The 25301-nt window shown below is 39.9% G+C and overlaps 1 protein-coding gene across 1 annotated transcript; it reads left to right on the plus strand.

The window, feature by feature from the left end:
* The first annotated feature begins 1408 nt into the window (after nucleotides 1-1408).
* LOC131138198 (paired box protein Pax-6-like) lies at nucleotides 1409-20020 on the plus strand. Its single transcript, XM_058086920.2, has 11 exons — nucleotides 1409-1526; nucleotides 4932-4985; nucleotides 11683-11813; nucleotides 12001-12216; nucleotides 12903-13065; nucleotides 15357-15509; nucleotides 17010-17092; nucleotides 17361-17511; nucleotides 17775-17884; nucleotides 18061-18199; nucleotides 18349-20020. The coding sequence occupies exons 1-11, from the start codon at nucleotides 1514-1516 to the stop codon at nucleotides 18432-18434; spliced, it is 1299 nt and encodes a 432-aa protein (XP_057942903.2). The 5' UTR covers nucleotides 1409-1513; the 3' UTR covers nucleotides 18435-20020.
* The last annotated feature ends 5281 nt before the right edge of the window (nucleotides 20021-25301 follow it).

Below are 25301 nucleotides of genomic sequence, written 5' to 3' on the forward strand. Positions count from 1 at the left end.
ACATAACAGAGATCAAATATGTTTTTGTCTAAATTATGTGTCACGTTCCAGCTTAGTTTACGGTTCGACCCCAGGATGCAGAGATGAGGACCCAATTGCAGGTAAAAAAGTATTTATTGGTGCTGTGCAGCAGAGCAACGCACGAGCATGACCAACTCAAAAATGACAATGAGCCGACAAAGAAGGGAGCGCACATCTGAACTAAATAGGGAACACTAATGGGAACCAGGTGAAAACAGGTGCGGGGATAATGAAAGCAACAGAAAACGGAACAGAGCAACACAGGAAGTGAATACAAAATAAGGGCAACCAGGAACTCAGGAAAAAGGGAAAACTAAGAGCTGTCACAAGGGGGTGAAGCCCAATCGTGACATTATGGTGATTTTGGGGTTCCTTTATTCATTTCATATATATAATTAATATATAACATAATTAATTAATTAATGACTACTTTTATTAAGAATGGCCTATTTTCTATGACCTATTTTGGGTTGAATAAGCCATGAAAATAAAGGAGTAGTTTTCATTTCATTCTCATTTTGAAAAAGTGGCTCTCACAAGAATAAACGTTGGTGAACCATGGGGTCCCAGGGATGTTTGGGAATGGTTAGGGCAGGGATGGCAAAATTGTTTTAATTTGGCGGAGGGGTGGTCCATATATGGGTGGTCCATATATGTGGCATCAAACAGAATGACATACTTGCTCCTCGTGCATGAAAAACACGAAAAACATCCATAGCAGGTTAATGCATCACAGGAATCAAACAACTAAGCCTAAATACAATACATAGCTCAAAGCTGTTATTTCCAAATGGCCACAAAGCATGCTGGGTAGTCCAATGTGAACTATGAAGAATAAAACATTGGATATCAACAGCATGTTAACTCCTTGTTAATGGAATGTAAATGTAAATGTTGGGAGAAAGAGTATAACAAGCTACCCAGCATGTCTTGTGGCAGGAATACATTAGTGTTTTTTTTGCATGGGTATTGCAGGTAGATATTTATTCAATATGTAAGGTTAAAAAAAGGCCCGATGGGCTAGATTAAGACCTTTGGCGGGACTAATGTGGCCCACCGACTGCAGTTTGCCAACCCCTGGTTAAGGGCACGCAAAGTGACCAACATGTAGAAGCTATAGATGGTTAGAGCATCCACTTTGCCTGTTTCTGTAGTGTTTCTGTAGCCAAATACTCAGCTGGTCCAGTTGCAGGATTAGGACGAAAACCACATTGCAGAGATCTGCACAAGCCTGGCCTACAAATGTAGTTTGTATACTATCTCACCATACTATGGTTTGTATTGTGTTTGGTACTACTATTGTGGTTTATACACTAGCTCTATAGCCCTCCTCCTGTTCCCTCCTATTCCACCTCCTGTCTCCTCCCCCCGAGGACTAGCTCTGTCTCTCTCTGCACTTGTCTCTTCAGTCAAGGAGAAACTAATTGGAGGAAAGAATAGAAGAAAGGAGCTGTTGGAAAACTAAACCAAGCATAAGTTTACTTCTTACAGAATGCCACAAAAAGGTAGGCCTGCTTTACTTTGTCATCTCCCTTCAGCTTCCACCTCTTGGAATTTGCTCTTGTAAGGTTGGAAGTCATTTTAATGCAAACACACAAAATTACTCTCCAAAAGGAACAGATTCAGATTAGAACCGAGTTTGACTTGATTTCAATGGATTACTCTTTACTTACTGGACTGTTTTAGTGGTTTAAGAAGCTTATTTTTAAATGTAAAACCTATTGGCCCTCAATAATAAATATGTAACAAAAAAGCAAGAAACTAATTTTGAAAACGACATTTTGGCAGTCAATCATAAACTAAAATGTTCTTACATTGCTTACTTTGCAAAATAAGCAATGTAATATATATATATATTATATATATATATATATTTTAAAAGTTGTTCTAATAGTATCCAACACATCTGATATTTGTTTTTTTTTTTTACGTTATTGGAATACTGAAATTGGATTTGGGCACCCCTGCATCGATCCGATGTTATTCATAAACTTCACTGATCAGAAAGTATCCTGTAAATAAGATATCATGTCTCTGTCACAATCACTGCCTACCTAACAACACGAGTTGGACTTAATTGATTGTCCAATTAAGTTGGCGTTCATGAGGTCATAATCAAGCAAATTAACCGCGCGATTAATCAGGGCGGAATGAATTCAGCCCACATGTGAACATGTGAATTTGAATCATCTGGAGCGGAGGAAATGTGCGCCAATGAAGCCGCTGTGCGCACAAACACCTGAGACCCCCCCCCCCCAATTAAGAATATAGGAGTATAATAGATGTATAATAAATTGCAACATGCGCAAAAGTGAGCCTAAGACGCCAATTAAAAGCTCAGAAAGTTTTTGTAGTTGATTTGCTGATGATGGCCGATAGAATATTGAACTTTATGGCAGTTTTTCGCATTCATTTTATGAGATCATGAATTTGGGGGTGTTATTAGCTGAAAGTAGGATTAAGGAAAAAAACCTTTCGCTGTGGAGAATCACTTTTTTTCTTCAATTGAACCACGGACATGAATATAAATATCATTAGGTTAGGAACTCTTTCTTTTCCAACCATTACATTCAAATTTAAATTCAAATGATTCAAGGATATCACCGCTTGAATCTTTATTTTATTGAATATTTCAATAATTCCAAATAGCCGGTGGAAGAACTTGGGCCTACTGCTTTTTCTAGAAAACATGAGAAAAATGTCCTTGAGAGTCAATATTAGTAAGATAAATCTTTTGCATTGTACAGGATACTTTTATAAAGTCTATATATATTTAAGTGTTATATTAATTAAATGTTAACTTTTTAAAATGATGATATTATTCAATAAATGAAGGGAGCGGGAGCCATAAGGTCATTCAGATTTGTATATGTATATTGTAATAATTAGCCTTGGACTTCAACTAGAAATCATCTTTGAATAGCGGCGGTATTTCAACTATTATTCATGTTAAATTAATTGTTAGTGATGATTGTTTAGGTCATCATCACGCCGGCATGGAGCGCGTCTCGTCTGCGTTTCTTCCCGCTGACAGCCGCTCTATGAAACTTTGATATTTATCATTCGTCCTTCGGCTTCCCTGGCGAGGTTTTGTGCTGCGGTTTTTTTCAAGCCGCAACTAACGAGGCAAATAAGTACACCGAAATCCCGCAGACACACAAAGAAAGGCCAGCGGGGAGCTGCGATCTTTGTCTTCTTTCACAGGCTGGAAGGTGCGGAGCTGCAGCGGGGACGAGGTGCCTCATAGCCGGCCCGGGTCCTTGTATAGACCTCCTTCATCGTCATTATGCTCGGCGTAAAAGAGAAGGAAACTAGAAGCTTTCCAGTCCTTTAAAGTTCCTCTTTAGCCAAGGAGAAAGGTTCGCAGGACTATTTGGAATTCGTGCCAAACGTTCCCCAATAACAATTCAAGGAATACTGAAGTTGATGTATTCATTCACCCAAAGAAGTACTACTTCAATACAAACACAACTTGGGGATATTTATATCTTTGTGGCGAGAACACATTTTTTCTTTGCGCATACACATTTTCAATTATGCCAAAAATGTGATTTTATACTAAAACAGTATTTTAACTTAATCAACTTTCTATTTTTGACTTTTATTTTATTGATTCTTATTGACATTTTCATTATTTTTCATTTCTTTTTAATATTCTTTTCCTTCATCAGCAATATTTTTATTCTTACTTCAATTGTCTTTAGACACCTCATTTATTTATTCTTATTTCATTCTGCTCTTACAGGTTTTTATTTGATTTGTCTTGTCTGAACTATTTCATTTTTCTTTATCACCACATGAGTTATCTAGCATTAGCAGGGGGTCTTCATACGGCCCACCAGGCATTTCCAAATTCCTTTTTTCAAACTTTAAATAAATATCTAAATATCTTGGCCCAATACCAATGCAAAATATATATAAAAAAAAATAAAGATGCAACATTTTAGAAGTATAAGTGTGAAATAATGAAAATATTTTGGGATAAAGTCATCATTATGAGAAAAAAAATAAATATACTTGAAATGTTTATAATTAATAAATAAATGGGAAAAAAGTGCAATATAGAAAAATATTTTCAACTCATACCAATACCAAAGACATAGTTATACGTTTTGATAAACCCAACAACATATTGAAACATTTTTTTACGTTTTGTGGGCGAGAGGTTAAAGGAGGTGATGACGCAACTCCTCACCAATGAATTAGGCCTGGGAGCAATTTTAATGGCCCAAAAAGGCCCACTAGAAGGCAAAAGTGCATCATAAGAGGATGGAGAAACACACGTGACAGGAAGAGGAAACCCTTGCATTCAGGCAGCTCATATTGCCGACCACATAAAAACAGGACTGCAAATTCAACTCCCCACACAGTTAGAAAAACAGCTTTTTAAGAAGAGATATATTTCGAGCATAACTTAGCCATATATTTTTTGCCAAATGTCATAAAAAACAAATATGCCATAACGTAAACAATATCAAAAATGGTCTATTCCCAGTTTTCACACACCTCTCCACATTTTCCTTAACACAAATTCCCTTTCATCTTCATAAATCATACAACTTCCACATTTCATGTATTCCATGCATGAGCCTCCATTCAACCAGAATGCCTGGTATTCCGAGCCGGAGCGTTCCCATTCTGCTGTATGTTACCATCTTCCACTCCACTTATCCAGTATTTCATGGTCTAGAGCGGGGGGGTCCAAACCTTTTCCACCGTGGGCCTTACACGGAAAAAAGGAAGAACGCCGGGGCCACTTTCATGCATTTTGTCAATCAAAGATGCTAAACCAACCGGATGCCATGCTCTTCGTTTGACATTGTTTACAATCTGCAAAGTCCATGTGGGGGTTGCATGCGTTCATGTGCCCCCCCGCACCATAATCAAAGATGATTTCTCTGTTTGCATAGATTACAGAACTCAAACGAGCTGGGAGAGCGGCGTCGTCTCCATGATGCAAAACAGTGAGTTGACTGATGTTTGATTCTTGCTGACGTTTGACTCTTTATTCAAGCCGTGTCTTTTCAATTCTGAATTCAAAGTTGAAAAGAATGATGGGAATCATTTGGTGGGAACTGCATTTTGTATGTGTGACTCTCTTTATGTACACCACTATCATTGAAATGTTAGTACACCAAAAGTACACCAAATTATAGTCATTGATGAGGAAGGAACTACCAAATCCTAACCACTACTCATTAGTTCTTCAGTAACTACACTCAATTTATGTGATTGGCATTACTTCATCATAAGTCCTTCAGTAACTGCTATATTTTTGTGTACTTTAGTGTATAAAGTGAGACCCTATACATTTACAAAAAACAATTTCATTCATTAATATAGATAGCTATCTGCCCAGCACAACATGAAGCCCCATTGTGCCACTAAAGGAAAAATCAGCCCAGATCATGATTGGCGGGCAATCTAGTCCGGATGCCTCCCTGGTCAGGTGTTCCTTGAGACTACTACCCAATGACCCGGACCTGGACAAAATGGAATGGATGGATGGGTTGGGTTCATAAAGCCGACTCCACAGAATGGAGGGGTCTTAAAGGGGACCAATTATGCTTTTTCTACTTTTCTGACCTATAAATGGTAATGGTAATGGTAATGGTAATGGTAATGGTAATGGTAATGGTAATGGTAATGGTTTTATTTCATTTGAACATGCATCAGATTCCAATTGAGTGCATCCCATAATCAGTTCCCAGTTCCACATGTCCAAAAGGAGTAGGAAGAAGCAAAGCTTATTAAATCCTACCCCTCCATCTGGTACTTTTACAATCACAAACTGTTACATTTGTTCACTTCCTGCTTTCCTAATATAGTTTTAAGTTTTAAGTTTTTTTTTGTTTGTTATTTTTAAATTTTTTAATTTTAATAAATTTTTTGTCACGTACCAAAACTGGAGGTGATATGAGCATCCAATGCCATAATGGGTACCATAGTAAGTGTCAATATAGTGATATATATAGCACATCATGAGTTCTTGAATTGGCTCATCGTTGTGCATTGTTTGATTTCCTTACTCAATCCATTCCATAGTTTGATTCCACATACTGAAATGCTATGGCTAGCATAACGTAGTCCTAGCATAGAAGTGTTTCAAATGTACTTCTTCCGTGAGATCATATTTCTCCTCTCTTGTAGAGAAGTATTGGATTACATTTTTAGGTAATTTAGGTAATTTTTAGCCTGATGCATTATTTTAGCTGTTTGAAGATGAACTATATCAGCAAGTTGAAGTATTTGTGATTTTAGAAATAAGGAGTTAGTATGTTCTCTATAGGCGGCATTATGAATTATCCTTACTGACCTTTTTTTGCAGTACATTTAGCCAGTGAAGATTGCTTTTATAGTTATTAGCCCATATTTCCACACAATAAGTAAGATATGGTAGAACCAGAGAGCAATAAAGAACAAATTTTGCTTTGTTCAATATTAAAATATTTCTGTCCACCTTATGTTGTATATTTGTAATATGAGGTTTCCAGCTCATATTTTCATCTATTGTGATCCCCAGAAATTTATTTTCCTTCACCCTTTCAATGTCTACACAAATGTAGTTAGAATGATGTATTCTTTTCTGAGGTTTTGCATTGCATTGCAAAACTGTTCCTTTGTGATGTCACAGAGGAGCAGGCTTCCTTATGGGCGTGGCTTTAGGCCCTTTGCAAGTTCTGCTTCTGTGTTTACATTGCCAGCAATGGCTGTAAAAAGTGTTTCCGTGTGTGTGAGGGAAAGCCACATTTGTTCCAATTCCTAAAGACTCCACCATCAGGCACGAGTGGTTGGAGTTCCTGATTCCCTACCAGCAAAAAAAACAATTTTAATCTGTCAATGGGATTTCACACTGGACTGTTGTTGTTGTGAACATGGGCCACTATGCAGCTGGACTAGCCCACAAGTGCTGCTTAAGCATGACGCCTTTCCAACATTACCTGGTCATGTGGAAGAGTAGGAGAAGCAAGCAAAAAAAAGAAGAGCAAGAGCAGTCTCTACCTCCATATTGAATCCGGGATCCAACTCACATGGCTGTTTGCTAAAAGTAGTTACTAAACGGATTTATGATCAAATCCTATGTCTTATCAACTCCTATAAAGTTGGGCTCGCAGCTAGCGGCACAACACCGGAAGTCCTTCTCAGCACTCGGGAGTGGGACCAACCACAGTGGTGTGGGCGTGCCTGGAGGCGAGTTGCGGGTGGAATAAATGAAAACAGATCGTTTTCGTAGGAAGCACAAAATCCAAAGAAATACAGCTGGAATAGGTGCAGATTCTGTAATATCTAGAAAGCTTTCTGTGCTGGTTATTGTGTGTAGCTGCTCTATAGGAGTCCACAACTCAAAACAAAGGGTTGAAAAATGAGCATAATAGGCCCCCTTTAACATTTTCATCAGGCGTGTGCACATACAATATATAGGGGCTGATAAATATTGGGATGATGATCAATACACCATCATAAACATGCACAGCACAGCATAGCTGACACTATTGCCAATGGTCCTCCACAATTACACTTCACAAACTTTTCTAAAAGAGAGCAATACATGGAATTCCAAAATAGTCCACTAAGTCAAGTCAACATCAAGATGAGTAATCCATGTGATACTGAGAGCCAAAGAGAAATTAAAAACACATCATAAATAATACGGTGTTTTTGAATACAATATGAAAACGATCCTTAAATGACTTGTGTTGTGATCAGGGACTTAATCAAAACTGCAATTCATTTGACCTTTCCTACTTATCAGTTGAACAAAATAGAAATGTATGAAATGGGTTGAAACCCGCTGAGCTGCTCCCAGGAGCAGGGCCTCATTTATTGTGTTGCATGCATTGCATGTGTGTCGTTATGGGTGGGTGTGCTTTGGGGTTGGGGAGCGAGGTGGAAAGTGACTCTCCATATGTCTCTATTAATTGTGTGTTAGCAAAGGGAAGTCAGGGTGTTTTCCTGTGGGAAATGGTGCTGTGATTAACTAAAACCGAGCATGGTGATGGTGCGAGGCAAGGGGAGACAGACAAACATGGGTACATCTTTTGCTCATTCAGTCAGTGAGGTCATAATAAGTTCTATGTTGTATTTTCTACCGCTTATCCTCACGAGGGTCGCGGGGGTGCTGGAGCCTATCCCAGCTGTCTTTGGGCGAGAGGCGGGGTACACCCTGGACTGGTCGCCAGCCAATCACAGGGCACATATAGACAAACAACCATTCACACTCACATTCATACCTATGGACAATTTGGAGTGGCCAATTAACCTAGCATGTTTTTGGAATGTGGGAGGAAACCGGAGTACCCGGAGAAAACCCACGCATGCACGGGGAGAACATGCAAACTCCACACAGAGATGGCAGAGGGTGGAATTGAACCCGGGCAATTCCAATACAGTAAAGTAAATAGAGAATGTATCCGTGTGGGATTATATGAGTGCAGTATAAAAAGGTCATTTCTGTGAAATTGTGTGTGGAAAACTGACATGGTTTCTGGAAAATGTGTCCACGAGAAAAGTCCACAGATCTGCAAAATGTGGGTTCCAATCTCCGTTTGGACATCTCCTGGTGCATGTATGGCTTTTCTCCGGATATCCGGATTCCACCCATTTTCCAAAAGTCCAGAACACCCTGGACTGGTCTAATGTCAGCTGTGCTCCAGCGAACCATGTGAATTGGTTGCGTGGCAATAATAAAAATTCTCAAGATCAAGGGGAATTTGTACTTTAAAGTGGAATTTTGGGAAAAGTGGACATTTTTTTAGATGTGGAAAATGTTTTGATGCTGTAATAGTTTGAATTAGGCATGTCCAATATTGGCTTTTTTTCCAGAGAAACAATATGCCGATATTGTCCAAAGCTCAATTGCCGATTCTGATATCCACCACCGATACCAATGAAATTAAACAGTGTGGTGACACCAATATTGTTTTAGACATTTCTCTTGGAGATGAATAAAGTACGTGTCGGTCCGTCTGTCTGGTTGTAGCCACTTTAGCTTCCCTTTCGCTATTGCTAAAGTTGCTTGTTGTTGAGTCGAGAGTAAACTGCGAGGACGTTACTAAGTATTTCCTTTTATTGGTGCCTCTGGATGCCTTAATGATGAATGGGAAATTATACTCTATTTAACAGACCTAACCACGTATATGCTGACAGATGTCATTGTTGGAACAACTTTGATATTTGTAACGACTGGTCAGGAATATAATAACAACTGTTCCACTTGACTTGAGTGCGTATGTTTGGATCGTATGATATGTTCATGCCCTTTAGAGAGCTCACTAAATCTACAATATGCTTTCCCCGACTGAGCCATTAAAAGACAATAGACAATTAATTTATTGCACAGTAAATCCCTTCTTAACCTGCCCTGTGTCACATTGGAGCAGCGCAGCACTGAAACCATTTGACGACCTCCTTTAAACCATCTCAATAGGCTACTCTCCTCACCCAGGACGACATTAGTGCACTAGTCGCTGGGCTGCTGGGGGGACATTCAGGTGTCCAAAGCAATTTGTTTTTTGTTGGTCCCCATCATATTTAAAAAGAATAATAATAATTGAAACAGCCTGTATCAGAGCATGATTAAGGCCACACTGAAGGAAAAAAGTTTCCTATGTCAAAGAAAAGTATTAGCCTCAATTGGGATATTTGAGAATAAGTTAAATAAAATTGCCTTAGCTGGCTTTATAATTATCTGTAGTTTTATGACATGTAAATGTGTATGTATCACAAAATATCAAAAGCGGCCATTTTTATTTTGCATTATGTGCTACCCCTTTGACCGGTCTCCAGTCAAACTGCTGTAGATATTTATGCCATTATTCAATAACAATTACATTTTGTAAATCCTTTGAGGGGAAATTAAATTGTTTAATCCACACACACACACACACACACTTGCAGTTCATCCCAACTGTACAGTATGTGATGGGTTTGAGGTCAGGGCTTCTTGTTCCAAACTTGTCCTTAAAAGCTGTGTCACAAGACATTTCCAAATATAGTATATCATCAATGTAATTATACAGATGTGATATATATTATTTCCCAAAAGAGGTTTAATTTCATTAGCATAAAAGGAATACCAAATTAGGCTCCATGGATGGATGGATGAATACAAAAATAAAATCAATGATTATTTGAAAAATCATTGTGATTGATTACTAAGAGTGTCACAAGACAATACCCAAAAAGTTTGGGTTTTCAAGAACAAGTCAGGATAAGATTTTCATATGACTTCTGTGAAAGGTAATGAAAAATATGTATTTAAAAATCTGATGATATATTGCAATCTACTGATTATAATTTAATTCCTGTGATGTTATACTTTGTATGCTAGCGAACCCGCCTCCACCCACCGAGACAAAGAGACTGTATGATTGACAAAAGGGCTCGCTCCGAACGTTCTACGGTGTTAAAACCGTTGCACAGGATCCTCTTTGGGTCTTTTGGAGGAAAAACAGACAAGCAATAAGACATGGCAACATCATGAGGCCAGCAAAATTTCTTAAAATTCTTATTATTCTTATTAAGGCTGTCAAGAGATTAAAATATTTAACTGTGATTAATCACATTTAGTCCATGGTTAAATCATAATTAATTGCAGATAGAAATAGTTTTTGTTATTGGTTTTGTTAGCGGAGATGTTTCTGTTCGTTTAAACCACACGTATAGACGGCGTTGTGATGTTCTGAGTATGCCAATGTCCCTCGCTGTCGTCTAATGACGATGACGAATCATGGTTGCCGTGTTTGTGACTTGGAGATACGTACATTAATATATATTAATATATTGTATATTAATCCAGTTGGAATTGTACTGCTGACCATGTGTTCAGGTCACAATAAAGTTCTAAAAGAACACTCGACAAACATTACATAATTACTAAAAATGTTCACGTAATTCATGAAATAAATTAATATACACAGTATATCTCTTCCAGTAGCTAGGATATCATGTCAGCAGGGTTTATGGTTACTGGCAGGAAATAGGTGTTAATTACCTGGATCATGTCCATGCCATTCAGAATATGCTTCACCATCTGTAGCTATTTGGCTGGGGCTGCCCTTCCACAGCCTCGTTGAGCAGCATCCACGGTCTCGAACTGGTGTCCATTTTCGTAAGCGTCCCTCGCCATTCATCTGCAGATGTGCTCAAATAGATTTATATTTGGGGAACATGCAGGATGGGCCACAAGAGTGGGCTTATTCTGTGGAATAAGAGAGTCGTCAACATGCTTGTTTACCAGAAAATCACAGTGCATGTATTCATCCTTCTTCTCACATTATTATTTGAAAACCTGACGCAGTCCCGCACACAATCAAAGTCCTCTGCATGCTCCCAAATCCGTACTAATGTGGTACTCATCCCCAAATTTTGCCCACACTCGTACAGCGGGTTGGGACTGGGGCGTTGCAGCCGCTGCCCCTCCAAGTGTTCGGCCCCAAATGTTGCACCAATCTAAGCTTTTCAAAGTTCCAACCCGGTGAGACATTCATGAGGCACATTTTGCAGGGTGCAAAACTGCTGGTTCTGGATGCCGATCAGTGGAGGGGATCAGATGTCAATAGTTTTTCACTGATATCGACCGTTCTGTGGCCGATATCGCATTTGAATCTTGTTGATACAGTTCCTTTCCAAAGACTGTTTGTTCTTGTTTTGTGCATGTAGGTCACAGTGGGATAAACCAGCTTGGAGGCGTGTTTGTGAATGGGAGACCTTTGCCTGATTCCACTAGACAGAAGATAGTGGAACTGGCCCACAGTGGGGCTCGACCATGCGACATATCCAGAATTCTACAGGTACAGTGGTAAAAGTATGTGTGTTATTACGTAACCATTTTATTTGGGGTCACAGATTGCAACGTAATTGCTTTGATGTCCACCTTTATTAGCTAGCAAGCGATAACGAGACGCTTTAACATACTTTAACATTTCATACTTGAGTCATGCACTTAACTTTTTATATGTGGCATTTCTGTTTTTTCAGGTGTCTAATGGCTGCGTGAGTAAGATCTTAGGCCGGTATTACGAGACAGGTTCGATCCGTCCTCGGGCAATCGGAGGAAGTAAACCCAGGGTGGCCACTCCAGAAGTCGTGGGCAAAATCGCTCTGTATAAACGAGAGTGTCCATCGATCTTTGCATGGGAGATCAGAGACAGGCTGTTGGCAGAGGGAGCCTGCACCAATGACAACATACCAAGCGTAAGATTTCACTTTTGCATGTCAGCAAGTCAAACGAGTGTCACTATTCACCATGGTAACAAGGATGAAACACTAACTTCATATTTGACTATTTCTATATATTACACCAGCGTTGTAGCAAAGAACATATGTCGAGATGAACCTCTGATGACTCGTGCATTTCAGGGCTGTCATATGATGAAACATTTTAATCAAATTAATCCCAGATCTCAAATGAATTAACCAGGACTAACTCATTCAATCCCAGCCAGTTTCCAAAATTCAACCTGCTTCTATGGCTACATAAACATGCAACGTACCAAAACAAAGAAGGTTTGTTTCCACTTTTCTTTAATAATCAGCCATAGCGCATAGACATAATAATAATAAATATAATAAAGGTAAAAAGAGTGCCCCGAGTGCTTACTGTAAGTGGGGAAGGACAAAATAAGAAGCCAAAAATGTACCGCTTGCATGCTTTGTTCACTGTGTCATGTTGGCCTCCATGGCTGACTCCATGCAGTGCAACATCAGGTAATATAATGAAGGTACTGCGTCATCAGTGTAACATTACCACAATACTACATATGATTTACCATTCAATATTTTTCAACCACAAAACAGACATCCTTTATTAATTCATTCATTTTTGAAAAACCGCCATAGAGTGAGGGAGTGATGTTCAAACCGTGTTTCTCTCTCATCAGGTTTCTTCGATAAACCGAGTGCTCAGGAACCTGGCCAGTGACAAGCAGCAAATAGGCACCGAAGGAAGTGAGGCCATGTTTGAAAAGCTCAAAATCCTTCATGGTCAAGCCTCCTGGACGGGGCGCAATGGCTGGTACGCTGGTTCTACACTCGGTGCCACTGGTAAGAACCTACATTTCTCACTATAGTCACCTTTTTTGGAACTAGAGTTTGGGATTAGAGTTACTGTACATTTTAGGGAAGGGAGGGTGTAAGATTTTGAGTTGAAAAAACAATGGCCTCTTACTAGCCTGGGATAGCCAGGTAGTTGAAAGGTACACCAGACCAGGGCTTGAGAGCTTTCCGAGTTTATTTTACAGGACAGTGCAGCAGCATTTCCCCCAGCACACACAACAGGCCTCTCTCAAACAATTTCACCCAGCCCCTTTTATCTGTGAAGGGCCAACCACAGTTCCCAATGAGCGGGTGAAGCAAGTCCAAAAGGTACCCGATTTACATTCCCAACACTCTTCATATTAAATCCAAGTCCTTCAGGAGTCCCCCACTGAAGGGTCACTTCCTGTAAATAAATATCTATAAACACTCACGTACACCTAACAACTTGATTCCCAACTACCACCCAGTCAATCCCCCCCTCCTCCAGGTGGCACTTGGGAGAGTCCAATTGAGGTGATCAGCCTCTGGCCTGCACTCCCATGGGCGCGCCTCCATGTTTGGGCCACAACCAATCACCTCAAACAAAAGGAGAAACTGATGAGAAATTAGGAACAACACAAATGACTTCTGAATGAAAAACTAACTAACTAAAGTGGCACTTCAACGACAAACAAATATAATTAAAGCACTAACCAAAATATATGTAAATAACTAAAGCCAACTATATACACAGAGAAACATGACAGTGTAGGCGGGGTGTACCCCTGGTCAGTGAGGGAGGATTGGCAGCTCCCTCACAGAGGGCACGTTTGAAAAGCTCAAAATTCCAGCCAACCAAACCCCCGAACTCTGATCTTAAAGGGCACCGACTCTACTGTTTTGGGGCAGATGTTGCAGAATTCAGTTCAAGTTAAGGGAAATCTGCCCTTTTTTTCAGAATCATCCACAAAACCAATGTGAGACATAAACAAATGTTTTTCTCTTTCCTGTGAGTTCCATATAGGTAAAACTTGTTAGCAATTCAGGTCATGGGATTCACCTATCAAGCCCTCTATTAAGACACCTCCAAAAACCTCCAACAGGGAGTCAACCTTGGTTTTGTATAAATCAACATATACAATAGATGTAAATGTTTGTAACCATAAACATCGACACTGCTGTGCATGGACGAGTTCAAAACAACACGCACATTTTTCCAAGAATGTGAACTGAATGCAACGTATTTGTAAATAAAGAACTTAGAATAAAGAACGTGAACTCGTTCAGATTCATGCGACACCTGAAGTACTGGCGTAACAATACCGAAATTCTTAAGGGGACCCATTATGCTCATTTTTGGCCCTTTGTATTGAGTTGTGTGCTACTATAGAGCAGCGACACACAATAACCTGCATAAGCTTTCAAGACCTTCCTGATTCTGAACCTCTTTCTGCGGTATTTCCATTGACTTCCTGCTTCCGACCCAAATGGTCTGTTTAATTTACTCCAGCCTCAGTCCTCCTCTAAGTACGCCCATTCAGGTGTAATCCAACACACTCCCAAGCGCTCCCGAGGACTTTACATGAAACAACACTATCATTTGTTGTGGCTTTTGTTTTCAGGGTGCAAATAAATAAACATGCAAGGGTAAAAAACATGAAAAACACTTCATATTTAATATTGTTCTATAAAGTCGCCAGGACAAAACACAACTGTAAACAGTGAACAGTTTTAGGTGGTGATGGATGTTATAATGGTAATGGTAATGGTAATGGTAATGGTAATGGTAATGGTAATGGTAATGGTAATGGTAATGATAATGGTAATGGTAATGGTAATGGTAATGGAAAAGCTTATTAAATCCTACTACTCATCTGGTACTTTTACAATCACTAACTGTTACATTTGTTCACTTCCTGCTTTCCATAATACAGTTTAAGGTTGTTTTTTTTGTTTTTTTAATAATGCACCTCGTACCAAAGTACTCTGTGATATGAGCATCCAATGCCATAATGGGTACCATAGTAAGTGTCAATATAGTGATATATATAGCACATCATGACTGGTTCAAGACTCGTCATCTTTGTATTTAGCAAACAAGAAAACTATTTATAAATATATTTATTCAAAACAATCTTTTATTTTCACTTTTTACCAAACACATTTAGAATGAACCAAGCTTTGAACTAGTTCAAAAGGAAAAGTGAACGTGATCTATTTCTGTTTATTCTTTATGAACTGAACTTTGAAGTCGTCGATTAGAAGTAGGCACAACACAGAATACTGATATGTGCTTGTTTCCTCCATCCTTGAGGTAGAATGTCCACAGACAGAAGGAACGGAAAACACAATATCAGCAAGCTCCAACAGTGACGATCCAGAGGAGACTCAAATCAGGCTTCAACTGAAGAGGAAACTGCAAAGAAACCGGACCTCGTTCACACAGGACCAGATAGAAGCACTTGAGAAAGGTGTGCATCTAGGTGTTGTGTAACAGCTCTCAAAATATGGCCGTCTAGCGGCACAGATGAGATGTGTGTGTGTGTGTGTGTGTGTGTACTGTAGATGCAGACTAATACAAATGTCTTTTTCCAGTAAAATGGCTCATAGTTTGTCATGAAAGGTAATAGAAAAGTAGGGAAAGGAAGGTTTTACTCCTAAGTGAATATACGGTGGTGTGAAAAAGTGTTTGTCCCCCCATTTCCTAATTTCTTAATTTTTTTGCTTGTCACACTTAAATATTTGAGACCATCCAACAAATGGAAATATTAGTCACTTTGTCAATATTAGTCATTACAACACAAATGCAGTTTAGAAATGAACCTTTTTATGACTAAGGGAGATAAAGATCCAAAACTCCATGGTTGTGTGTGACAAAGTGATTGCGCCCTAAAGCTAATAACCGGTTGGCCCACCCTTAGCAGCAACAACTGCAATCAAGCGTTTGTGATAACTGTGATGCAGCGCTAATGTTGGCCCACTCATCTTTGCACAATTGTTGTTATTCAACCACATTGGAGGCTTTTCCAGCATTAGGAGCCTTTTGAAGGTCATGCCACAGCATCTCATTCAGATCAGGACTTTGACTAGGCCACTCCGAAGTCTTCATTTGGTTTTTCTTTCTGGTGGGTTTGGGATCATTGTCTTTCTGCAGAACCCAAGTTGGTTTCAGCTGATGGCCTGACATTGTCTACAAGGAGTTTTTGACTAGATAGCAGAATTCATGCTTCCATTTTTCACAGCAAGTCTTCCAGGTCCCGAAACAGCAAAACAGCCTCAGACCATCTCACTACCACCGCCACATTTTACTGTTGCTATGATGTGGCGTTACTTTTACTCCAGATGTAATGGGACACACACCTTCAAAAACATTCAACGTCGCAGCTTATTTCCCCAAAGGTCATGGAGATGTTTTCTGCCAAAATTGAGACAAGCCTTAATGTTCTTCAACATTGGTTTTGGTCTTGAAATGCTGCCTTGCAGGCCCTTTTTGCCCAGTCTTTCTTATGGTGGTCTAAGAGTCCTGCAGTTATTTTGATCTTTTTGTGGGGTCTTTTGTGACCTTTTGGATGAGTTGTCACTCCACCCTTGGGGTCATTTTGTTTGGCCGGTTCCATTTTGGATAATGGCTCTCCCTGTGGTTTGCTGGAGTCCAAAAACTTGATAACCTTTTCCACACTGTTGGATCTCAATTAAGGTCCATTATGTCTCCCTTAATAATAAAAAACTTCATTAAAAATGATTTTTTTGTTCAGTTGTATTGTTGTTGTCTAATATTTACATCTGTTTCATGATCTAAAACATTTAAGTGTCACAAACTTGTGTGACAAAAAAAAAAGAAATCAGGAAGGGACTAAACACTTTTTCCACACCATTCTGTCGTACAGTACTCGTACTTTTACTCTTACTCAATACAGTTTACCTCCCAATCACTCCTAAACTGAATGACACATGTAGTCTTTTATTTTCAGAATTTGAAAGGACTCATTACCCAGATGTGTTTGCACGAGAGCGTCTTGCCAACAAAATAGACCTACCAGAGGCACGGATACAGGTATGCTTTTTCTTTACATTCCTTCCACCTGCTGGGGGAACGTTTGCGTACGAGTACGAGCATGCCATAGTCGTTTTTGCTTAGCGCATCATTGGTGCATTATCGCTAAAACTAAAGATCATCCACAAAGACCTTGTGTTCTTTATTATGGATATGTCTTTTTTCTAGCAAAGTTCTCAAGCGCAGGGTTTACAAGGTTAACAGTTCAGCCTCGGCAGAACTTCTTAACATTGGACTAAGGTTTTTCTCTATTTTGTAACATTCATAGGTTTGGTTTTCCAACAGAAGAGCAAAGTGGAGACGAGAGGAGAAGTTGAGAAATCAACGGCGTCAAGCGTCCAACCCCTCCAGCCAAATTCCCATCAGCAGTAGTTTTAATGCCGGTGTTTACCAACCTCTACCCCAAACTACAACACCAGGTACTGATGACAACGAGTACTGTGTGGACAGTCAATTAGTTTATGTGATTTGCAATACCAGAGATCATACATGCATATTCATGGATGACTTTATACTTTATACAGCTTGGATTAATGGGTGAATATTGTTGGTTGACAAACAAGTTTGGAATCGGAAAATTGCTAAATATTGTTTACACAATATTATTGTTTTTTTATGATTGTTTTTAAAATGCTTATGCATAAGGTTCTGATTGATCCCCTTGTTTAAAATGTATTTCCAGTGTCCTTCTCCTCTGGGTCTATGTTGGGGAGGTCTGACTCCGCTCTGTCCAGCAGCTACAGCCTACAGCCCATGCCAAATTTTAGCATGGCAGCCAGCCTACCCATGCAAGTAAGACTGTTTTACCAACAATTCATTACATAAGTACTCATCCTTTCCAACATCAAATCCCAAACAAACATTGTACTAAATCTCACACAAACACGGAACAGTGTACTTGTGTCCGAGCTCACATGACGGGCAGCGTACTTGATGGTTTCATGGCTTTTATTCATCTGTATTTTCAGGCATCTAGTCACACATCTTACTCATGCATGCTGCCCACCAGCTCAGGTGCCAATGGAAGAAGTTATGAGACCTACACTCCTCCACACATGCAACCACACATGAACAACCAGTCCCTGACCTCGTCTACATCATCAACAGGTACTTTGCGTTCCTTTTACTCACCCTCCTTGGTCAGGTATTAAAGATGAACTGTCGAGTAAATAAAAGATTACTTTGAAAATGTACCTCATTGTGTGGCTTTTTCAAAATTGTAAACACAGACCGACCTATTTTTACTCTTTCATCAGGTCTGATCTCTCCTGGAGTCTCAGTTCCAGTCCAAGTTCCAGGAAGTGAAACAGACATGTCACAGTACTGGCCACGTCTGCAGTAATGTCTTGTAGAAACACTCGTATTCTCGCTTCACAAGTCAAATTTCAGAAGGAAAATTTCATGGCGAGTTTGGGAATGGTTCAGATTGAAGGACATCCACAGTACTTAAAGGGGACCTATTATGCTTCTTCCACTTTTCTGACCTCTGAATGAAATTAGAATGTAGTATTTTTGTGTTAAACAATGCCAAAGTTTCAAATAATGAGGTTCGTGCATTTTTGGATGAGCCCTGAAAGAAGTTTGGAATGGCTCAAAACGCCCGATTCCAGAGGGTGTTGCAAAACTGTTCCTTTGTGATGTCACAGGAGAGCGGGCGTCCTTATTGGGCGTGACTCTCTGCCCTCCCCCAAGCTCTGCTTCTCTGTTGATGTTGCTCACAATGGCTTGTAATGTAAAAATCCACATTTGTTTCCAATTCCTAAAGATGCCACCATCCGGCACAAGCGGTTGGACTTCCTGATTCCCTACTAACAAAAGAAATTGGGCATTTTAATCTGTCAACGGCATTTCACACTGGACTGCTTAGTGAACATGGGCCACTATGCAGCTGGACTAGCCCACAAACTTGCTGAAACCTGGGCGCCTTTCCAATATAACTTGGTCGTGTAGAAGAGTCAGAAGAGTAAGCAGTTGGTAAAAAGTCATGCAGCAAAAGCGCTTGTCTTGGTAGCAGTATAGAGTGTGCAAATTCCAAGTTTTTTCAAACACTGGTAGTCCTGCAAAAAACGTGTATGACCATGAGACACTACTGATGTTGTAGAAAACCTAATGCTAAATGCTAAAGCTACTTCCCATTGAGAGACTTCTTGAAGTAGCCTCTTTTGTCGAGAAACTATCCGGTCTCTACTTCCAGATCGCAATTCCGAAATAGTTGTGTTCACAGCTAGTGGCACAACAAGTCCTTCTAAGCACTCGGTGGTGCGACCATCCACAGCGGAGTGGGCGTGCCTGGAGGCGGGCTGAGGGTGGAATACAACAAAACAGACCGTTTTCGCTGGAAACATAAAATCCAAAGAAATACAGCTGAATGGGTGCAGATTCTGGAATGACTAGAAAGCTTTCTGTGCTGGTTATTGTGGGTAGCTGCTCTATGGGAGTCCACAACTCATTACAAAGGGCCAAAAAATGAGCATAATAGGTCCTCTTTAATGGTCACTATCAACCATGGTAACTAACAACTTTCTCACTCCGTCAAGGGAAGAGTGAACCATTCTTTGGCAACAAAGACACAAACTGCCCAAAGGCCATTTTACCACCAAAAATAATCCAATCCGAAGATGTGAACAGAACAAATGTCTGCTGTGAATGTGTTTCATTGGCAGGTTTCAAAAGCCAGCAATGTGTACAGAATTTCATAATCTAGTGACGTGTTTGCTATTGTAAAAACCGTGACAGGCACCGCTGACCCCCCCCCCCCCACCTCCCCCGACTGTGGCTTCTCAGTTCTAATTCCAATACTCTGATCTCCAAATCAATAAACCAAATTCATCACAACCGAAACTAAGCCATCATACACAGCATGAACAGCAAATTGTGTTTTGGCATGAAACAGTTTTCTTTCCCATGTGTTAAGTATTTGTCTTTTCCAGTGACTGGGATCGGTTTCGATAATAAACTTGTTTCTGCTACAAAAGTATTTGGATGTTTTTGATGCACTTTTATAGTTCCATATCACCATCAAGTCCTGTTGTAAATATACTATACCATGTGCGGATACACACCTCCATGTTTATCTGTTTGTTTGTGTTCAAAATGAGTTCTAAATGGATTTGGATTTGGATCCATCCATCCATGTATCTTCTACTGCTTATTCAAGGCCGGGTTGCGGGGGCAGGAGCTTAATCAGGGAAGTCAAGACTTCCATCTCCCTGGCCCCTTCGTTCAGCTCCTCCTGGCAGATCTCCAGGCATTCCCAGGCCAGTTGAGAGACATAAGCTGTGTCAGGGTCTGCATCCTTCAAAAGACCCAGTCAATCCTTATGAGAAATGGGACGGTCAAACCTTCAGAACCTTTTGCTTTTTGCTTGCAAGAAGCTGGAGAGACCTAAATAATAGTACCAAGTTGTTTTATAAATTTATTTTGGGATTATGTGTTGCTGGAAAGAGAAGAGCAGCCGCCCAGAAACCTGAATTTGTAATATTTTTGATCAACTATTTATAAAAGACGATCCTTCCCTCAATCGTGAATTTGAAGTTTAAGTAAAGTTTGTAAGGTACCCGTAAAGTTTAAGTACCTCCCTGAGGTACACTTGGGGCGGGATGTTCTCCCCGACTGGGAGATGGCACCCCACCCTTTTTTGGCCAAGAACCATGGACGTGGAGGTGCTGATTCTGCAGATTTAGATGGAATTTTTTGGGATGACACTCCATAAAAAATGTCAGAGCACAAAAATACAGGACAAGTTTTCAGCAGGTTCCATAAAATATAAGAAGACTGACCCAAAGGGGGACAACGGTGCCTGCCGGAGGTCTGTGCTTTCCGAGCGCTTCACTAGTTTTCTGTATCAGAGCCAAAACCGAGCCAGAAAGTCAAAGGCAAGTTAAAAAGAATATTAATGCACTTTCTCCCATCGATCTATCTTCTACCGCTTGGGGTCGCGGGGCCACGTCCCCGCCCACTTCATCCAGCTCCTCCAAGCGGCATAGTCTCTCAAACATGTCCCGAGCCTTCTCTCAGCCCTCCTTCCAAGACGTTCCCTGAACACCTCCTCAGGGAGGCGTCAGTCTGGGAAGAATCCAGCATCGCTTTTGCAAAAAAAAAAGAAAACTGTCATTTTTGTACAAATTGCATGAAAACCTAAACTTCAACTGTGTTTTGTATTTCAGATTGCTTTTCTTTGTCGTGTATCTCACGTTATTAACTAAAAACCAGACTTGAGGTCTTGAGGACCTGGTGTCCGAGGGCACCACATTGATGACTCCTGGTCTACATGAATGTCTCGACTTTGTGTTACAGTCGGTGTTGCGGTGGTACTCAACATGTGAGGCAATAAGTCCAAACCAAAATCCCGTATACGAGAGTAAGAACAAAATAAACATAGCAAAAGGCTAAAAAAATGGTCCAAAAAGGTAGCACGAGGATACAAAGCACAACAAAAGTAGTAGCTAGAAGCTAAATAAATAACAAGCAAAGTAGACTTCAAAAAGTACGGCAAACGGGTAGATAGCAGTAGGACAGTGTGCAATAATAGACGGATATCTGCGAGAAGGCCTAAGTGGTTGCCAAGACAGGGACGCCTTCTTACCATGTGATGAGAAACAAACCTGCACTGACAGCCAGTCTCAGCTGGCATAAGTAAGCCTAATTGCAAATCTGCCCTCAAAGGTAGTCTGGCAGTCTGGAAACAAAAAAAGGAAACAAAGAAGCATTGTCCAAAATAGATGGAGGCCGGTACAAAACAAAATGACCTCGCAAAACGAGGATAGACAAAAGAAACCCTGGACAAAATATTCATATTTTTGCTACTGAGTCAGAGAAAAGGAAACTGCTTGTTTTGGGATTAAGCGGTTGAGGAATTATTCTATACTGGTGGCAGTGTTGTGCAAGTTCATAGTTCCCATGAACCAGCTCAACGTTCCGGTCACACAGTATAAATTTGAATAGTTCACATTTCTTTCATGTTTGATGTAGTTCAAAGTTCGGTTCATTTCAGTTTTTTTAGATGAAAAGTGAGAGTGGAAGATTGACCGTGTTTTCAAAAGAAAACTGACAGTGGTTTTCCCTATTTATGTTTTTTTCCTATACAAAAATTGATTTATTCACATCCTGCAAACAAACGCCACAACAAATTATAGCATGGTTTCATCTAAGGAAATCAATCTGGAAAGATCCAGAAAGCTTTCTGTGCTGGTTATTGTATGGAGCGGCTCTACAGGAGTCCACAACTCAGCACAAAGCGCTGAAAATAAGCAGAACCCTTTAAGAATTGCTGGTTTGGGCCGTGACCGTAACACGCTGTTGCAGCAAGAGTGCAAATATCTGGTATCTGGCATAAAGTAATAACTGGAGCTAAACAGTGAGGCTGATTCTGTAATCTGAAATTGCTTTCTAAAATGATTCATCATATGCGCCGATCTCGGCCTGCTGGTGTATTTGCCCATTTGAGCACTTTTGAACTGTCTTGTTTTTCTAAACATTGTTTGCTTGAGCTTTTAGCTGACATTGTTGTGGTTAAGTGGATGCATAGCACGTTTACCGTATATTCTTACAAATGACACGAAGCAGTTACCATAGCAACACATATACAACCATGCTGACCCCTGTACCGGGGTAAGACGGTTATATGTACATACAGAGTGTGTTCCCAACAGTATGCAGGCAAAGGAGTAAGTACTCCAGAACTTGGAATTAGTTGCAAAAAACGCCAAAGTTTGATCAAGCTCCATTTCTGCATAAAAGCTTGAAATGTTGACCCATTTTGTGGTCCCTGAAACGGGTCTTTTTGTGTCACATTTCACATTCTTTTTCAGGTTTGGGTAACCTTACCTTTTTTTAACTTACTGGTGAAGTGGTACTTGCACCATTGGCTTCTCAAAACAATATGCGTTCAAAAGAGTAATACATTTGCATCACAAAAACGCCTCCTCAAAAAAACCCCAGACCTCTGTGTTATATTGTATCTGTCTCCCGCTGCCATCTTGTTTATGTATGTGTTCCACATGCGAAGGTCTTTCACTTGTGTAGTACTTTTCACCTCCAAAGCGCCGTTAGTGACACCTTAGCTACATTTACCTACGGATGACGCAGCATCAGGAGCAACTGGGGGTTCAGTATCTTGCCCAAGGATAAAGATCGACATGATCACAGGAGGACGGAGAATCTAACCCGCAACCTTCAGGTTGCGAGATGACCACTCTACCACCTGAGCCACATTCCAATTAAAAATGATCATGATGTTGACAATCGACATCCTAATGAAATACATTTATATGTTAATCATGGAAAGATGGATTTGAGACATCTTGGCCGTCCGCAGACCAACAAAGAGAAGGAAAGCCAGAGGAAGACTGACATGAAACCAAACAGAGCAGATGGGAATCAGATGAGGGTTTTATTCCCATTGACATCTCTCCATTTCACCTCAGAGGGAGCTTTTCCCTCCCGACATCTGCGCATACAAGCCTTAATAAAAGGGTATTGTGCGTGTCCTGCATCCTTTGATAATAAATAAACGATCCGGACATTGCGGCTACATCAGAAGCTTTTCAACCGTCAATCAACCGATCAGCATTAACGACATGACATTCGCAAGAGAAAACGATGAATGAGAACGATGATGGGGAAAGGGGGGCATGTTCACGCCAACCAGGGGATGAATCAATGCTACAGAAGCTCAAATAAGTAGCGGGTATGACGTGTATGCTAGTGGCGCATGTGCAAGCGGATGAAAAGTGGAGTAACATCCATGTTGGTGTGTGTATCTGTACTGTACAGATACTGTGCAGGTACTGTACTGTACTGTGTATAAGCCACTACTTCTATTCTACTTCACTTGATTTGTTCAATCTGTTCTTCTTATGCAGTCCAGGTCATCATTAATGGCTCCAATGAAACAGGGCTTAGCTTTTTCACTAGGACCACAAGTGGACTCCTAAAGAGCAGCTACACACAATAACCCGTACAGAAAGCTTTCCAGATCTTCCAGAATCTGCACCTATTCCAGCTGTATTTCCTTGGAGTTCCAAAACGATCTGTTTTCATTTATTCCACCCAGCATTCCATGACGCAGCTCTAAATAAAAGAGAGCATGTTAGTTATAAGCTGGAAGAACGGCCACAAGGTGGCAGAAACATCTTTTATCAGAACTCTCCCTGCAAGTTTCCCATAGAAAGCAACCAGGAAGTGAAAAGGGGTCTTGTAGCAGTGAAGAGAAGACGCATGCGTGCAGACACACAGTTCAGTTCCAAATGTGAACATTGTAAATAGTTCATGGTGGAATGCTTGGAAATAAATGCTTATTTTCATGTCAAACAACCATTTTTCTTAAACTGTATTATGGAAAGCAGGAAGTGAACAAATGTAAAATGTAAAAGTACCAGATGGAGGAGTAGGATTTATAAGCTTTGCTTCTTCCTACTCCTTTTTGACATGTGGAACTGGGAACTGATTATGTATACCCATACATATACATATACCTTATACCTTATACCTTATACCTTATACCTTATACCTTATACCTTATACCTTATACCTTATACCTTATACCATACCCCTTATACCTTATACCTTATACCTTATACCTTATACCTTATACCTTATACCATACCCCTTATACCATACCCCTTATACCTTATACCTTATACCTTATACCTTATACCTTATACCTTATACCATACCCCTTATACCTTATACCTTATACCTTATACCTTATACCTTATACCTTATACCTTATACCTTATACCTTATACCTTATACCTTATACCTTATACCTTATACCTTATACCATACCCCTTATACCTTATACCTTATACCTTATACCTTATACCTTATACCTTATACCTTATACCTTATACCTTATACCTTATACCTTATACCTTATACCATACCCCTTATACCTTATACCTTATACCTTATACCTTATACCTTATACCTTATACCTTATACCATACACCTTATACCTTATACATATACCTTATACCTTATACCTTATACCATATACCATACACCTTATACATATACCTTATACCTTATATATATATATATACCTTATACATATACCTTATACCTTATACCTTATACCTTATACCTTATACCTTATACCTTATACCATATACCATATACCATATACCATACACCTTATACATATACCTTATACCTTATATATATACCTTATACATATACCTTATACATATACATATACCTTATACAT

The sequence above is a fragment of the Doryrhamphus excisus genome, linkage group LG6, assembly GCF_037039965.1.
Source record: "Doryrhamphus excisus strain RoL-2023G ecotype Guam linkage group LG6, RoL_Dexc_Guam_v1.1, whole genome shotgun sequence".
NCBI classification, from domain to species: Eukaryota; Metazoa; Chordata; class Actinopteri; order Syngnathiformes; family Syngnathidae; genus Doryrhamphus; species Doryrhamphus excisus.